This window comes from Macrosteles quadrilineatus, unplaced genomic scaffold (genome assembly GCF_028750875.1).
Source record: "Macrosteles quadrilineatus isolate MER2022 unplaced genomic scaffold, UCM_ALF_1.0 Scaffold_3__2_contigs__length_128488019, whole genome shotgun sequence".
Classification (NCBI taxonomy): domain Eukaryota; kingdom Metazoa; phylum Arthropoda; class Insecta; order Hemiptera; family Cicadellidae; genus Macrosteles; species Macrosteles quadrilineatus.
In genome coordinates, this window is record NW_026542596.1 from 96,571,656 (window position 1) to 96,575,727 (window position 4,072).

At 35.3% G+C, this 4,072-nt stretch overlaps 1 protein-coding gene across 1 annotated transcript; it reads right to left on the reverse strand.

Moving 5' to 3' along the window:
- Nucleotides 1-322: 322 nt before the first annotated feature.
- LOC128989388 (uncharacterized) lies at nucleotides 323-3,773 on the reverse strand. Its single transcript, XM_054411278.1, has 2 exons — nucleotides 2,205-3,773; nucleotides 323-418 (listed from the first exon to the last, which is right to left on the reverse strand). Exons 1-2 carry the CDS (start codon nucleotides 3,771-3,773, stop codon nucleotides 323-325), a joined length of 1,665 nt encoding a protein of 554 aa, XP_054267253.1.
- Nucleotides 3,774-4,072: the final 299 nt, after the last annotated feature.

Consider the following 4,072-nt stretch of genomic DNA (forward strand, 5'->3'; position numbering starts at 1 on the left):
TTCTCCTTGATTACCCCTTCTTCTCTTCGGTCCGATACCCAAACTTTAGCGTTTTCTGGGTAATCCTTGACCTGGGTCACTCTATGTCTTTTATTGAACTGTTGTTCCTGTTTCCTCTTTTCTTCCATTTGTCTAAGTCTATATCTATTGTGATTTGGAATGGCTGGAAGTAGAGTTGCTTTATTCATTGGTAGATTTGTTCTTAAAATCCGTCCCATTAATAGTTGTGATGGGCTATAACCACATTCCTTTGGCGTCGTATTGTATGCCAATAAGCCCAGATGTCTATCCTTACACTTCTTTAATATGTTTTTGAAGATTTTCACACCACTTTCAGCTTGACCATTGCACTGATGATGGTATGGTGAACTAGTTTCCACTGTGAAGTCGTATTCTGATTTGAATAGTTCCCATTCTTCTGATAGAAATTGCACACCTGAGTCTGATCTAATTGACTCGGGGATGCCATGTTTTTCAAACGATGTCTTCATTGATTTAATCAATATTGCCGTTGAACAGTTAGATACCTTATATACATCGATGTATTTGGAATAATAATCCATGAGAATTATGTATTTATCATTGTTGAATTCACAAAAATCTACTCCGATTTTCTGCCAGGGTCTTTCAGGAACCTCTGTAGGAATCATAGGATGGCGAGGAGGCACTCTGTCAGCAATGTATTGCGGGCAATAGGTTACTTTTTGTTCGATGTGATGATTAATTTTGGGCCACCATACTGACATTTTAGCCCTTTCTTTACATCTTTTAATACCTTGATGACCTTGATGAATATTATCTAACATTTCTTTTCTCAAGGATGGAGGAATCACTATTTGATTATTTCTCATAAGTATATCTTCATTGATCGACAATTCTGCTTGATGATCCCAGTATTCTTTTAATCTTTCATTTAATAGGTTCTTATTTTTAGGCCATCCTTGAATTGTAATATCTAACAATTCCTGTAATTCTTCTCTTTGATTTTTTATTATTACATCTAATTTATTAGATGATACTGGGATTGATTGAACTACTGTTCTTACACATGCTTCTGCTTCTTCTGCAAGTTTCTCAATATCTTCCTCTTCAGTTTTGTTGATTGGCGCTCTTGATAACGTGTCGGCAGTTGTTAATTGTTTTCCTGGTACCCACAATATGTCGTACGAATATCTCATTAATCTCATTTTAAATCTCTGAACTCTTAGCGGCAGTTCATCCAAACCCTTACTACTTAAAAGAGGAATCAGAGGTTTATGATCAGTTTGAATTTGAAACTTCAATCCTGTTATAAAATTTTTGAAACGTTCACATGCCCATACTATTGCATAAGCCTCCTTTTCAATTTGTGCATATTTCCGTTGAGTCGGTGTTAAGCTCTTTGATGCGTAGGCCACAGGTTTTAAATGTCCTTGATGTTCTTGCAAAAGTGTTGCACCCAAACCATAAGCTGATGAATCGGCCGAAATTATAGTTCTCCTTTTCAAATTGAATGGTATTAAGGCAGGAGTTGTTTGTAAACTCTTTAAGGCTGTTTTAAATGATTGTTCTTGACTAGGACCCCAAACAAAAGCCCTATCTTTTTTTAGTAGTTCCCTCAGTGGTTGAATGATATCAGCAAGGTTTTCTATGAATTTTCCGACATGATTCAACATCCCTAGAAATCTCCTAACACTTCCCACATCACTGGGTGTGGGGAAATCGATTATTGCTTGTAAGTGTTTGGGATCTGCTTGAATCATACCAGAAGAAATAATGTGACCTAAGAATGAAATCTTTGTTTTTCCTATTTCACACTTGTCATTTAAGGTAACTCCTTCTTTTTCCAATTCTTGTAACACTCGGTCTAGTCTGCTGTCATGCTCGGGTTTACTTTCTCCGGTAATTAAAATATCATCCATATAACACAAAATTCCTGGGATGTCTCCAATAATACTTTTCATCCTGTTACAAAATATTTCCGGGGCTGTTGAAATTCCGAAGGGAAGTCTTTTAAAACAAAATCTACCAAATGGTGTTATAAATGTTGTCAATTTTGAGGAACCCTCATCTAGCGGTATTTGCCAAAACCCCGAATTAGCATCTAATTTTGAATACCATTTGGAATTCCCTAGACATCCAAGTAAGTCCTCAACAGTATTAAAAACGTTATTTTCTCTCTGTAAATGGTTGTTTAAAGCTGAAGGATCAATGCATATTCTTACACTGCCATTAGGTTTAGGTCTTACCACCATTGGATGACACCACTCCGTAGGTCCGCAAACTTCTTCAATGATTCCCGCTTCAACCATTCTTTTAAGTTCATTTTTCACTTTTTCTCTTAATGGAATAGGTATGTTTCTAGGAGTTTTTAACTCCATCGGTACCGCATTTTGTTTCAGTTTAAGTTGAGCTCCTTTCTTCATCTTACCAATCCCATTAAATAAACTTGGATATTTATTCTTGATCTTCTGTAGGTCTGTGTTGATATTCTGGTTGCTACAATATTCACTTGACTGAATGTCATTTTTAACTCCTCTGATGACCCTTAAGAACCCTAGGGCTGAGATGCATGGTTTCCCAATCAATGCTTCCTCTTGACCATCGATCACATATATTGTTTGACGAGTTGTTTTATTCTTATACTGAATTACACCTTCAAATTTACCTAAAACTGTTAAATACTTCCCCCCAGGTGTTTTTAAAACAATGTTTGATTTAGTCAATAATTTGTTTCTAGCCATTCTTGGAGGCACAATCGTCACGTCGGCTCCACTGTCAATCTTGAAATGTTCCAATTTCCCATCAAGTTTTACATCAATTTCAAATTCATTCTGTTTATTGTAGTTCCTTGTTGTCGCTCTTATTTTCTTAACTTCAGCTCTGTTAATGTAATACCCGTCCTCGCTTCTATTATCCTGTTCCAATCTGTTCTCGGTATTTTCCTGAATTTGATTCAGGGTTGGGTTTCTGTATTTATTGTTCTGATTTCTGTATTTATTATTCTGTCTCTTTTTACAACATCGGCTGAAGTGTCCTTGCAATCCACAGTAGTAGCATTCAATATTCTGAGCAGGACATTCCTCCTTAGGATGCCTCTGTCCTCCACAGTAAAAACAATTAGAAGTATATTGTCTTATGTTTTGTTTCAAGTTCGGATGTTTTTTCACTTGGTCTATTTCTGCAAAATCTTGTTCTCTTGATCTGTTAACAGTAATTTGTTGGTTCTTTATAATTTCACTTTGTTTCAATCTATTTATTGTTTCATGCAAGGTTAGGTCAGCCATCAGTTGAAGTTCCTTAGATAACTTTGAATCTGTTATTCCAACAATGAGTTTATCCCTAATAAGGCTGTCTTTCATGTCTTTGTAATCACATGAAGAAGCTAATTTATGTACATCTGTTATAAAATCGGATATCGGTTCATTTTGCTTTTGTACTCGTTGATTGAATTTCGCTCTCTCATAGGTCAAATTCACCCTTGGTGTAAAATACTTATTAAGTTTTTCCACCACTTTATCATAAGTCTTTTCATCTTCTTCTGTTACTCCTGCTGCTATTAATACATTTTCTGCATTATCACCCATGGATATTATAAGGAAATTTACTTGCTTTTCTCCATCTATTTGATCTAAATTGGTAGCATTTCTGTACCTATTGAACTTTTTTAACCATGGGCCCCAATCCTCTGGTTTAAAGGAGTATTTATCAATGAAGCCCAATGTTGCTGAATGTTGTGTCATTTTAGATGTTTGTCTTCTTACTGTTATATCTGAGTTTTCTGAGTCTGACATTGTAATGCAGCATATATATTAGACACCCTGTTACTCAATTTATTGGGTCTTTACCGCTGCCACCATGTTGTGCCCTTAAATATATTAAATTAAAACCCATTTTGTTAGAGCCACTTCTTTCATTGTATTTAATAACAAAAACCAAAACTTAAAAGTAAACATGAAACAATAATATATCAAACCAGATGACAAGCAAATAAACAAACTATTAATGAAGACCTCAGGACAGAACTGTAAAATATTCACAAAGATCCAAACTATGCACTGGCTGAACTGAAACTTCGTAATAGTTTCTTTTA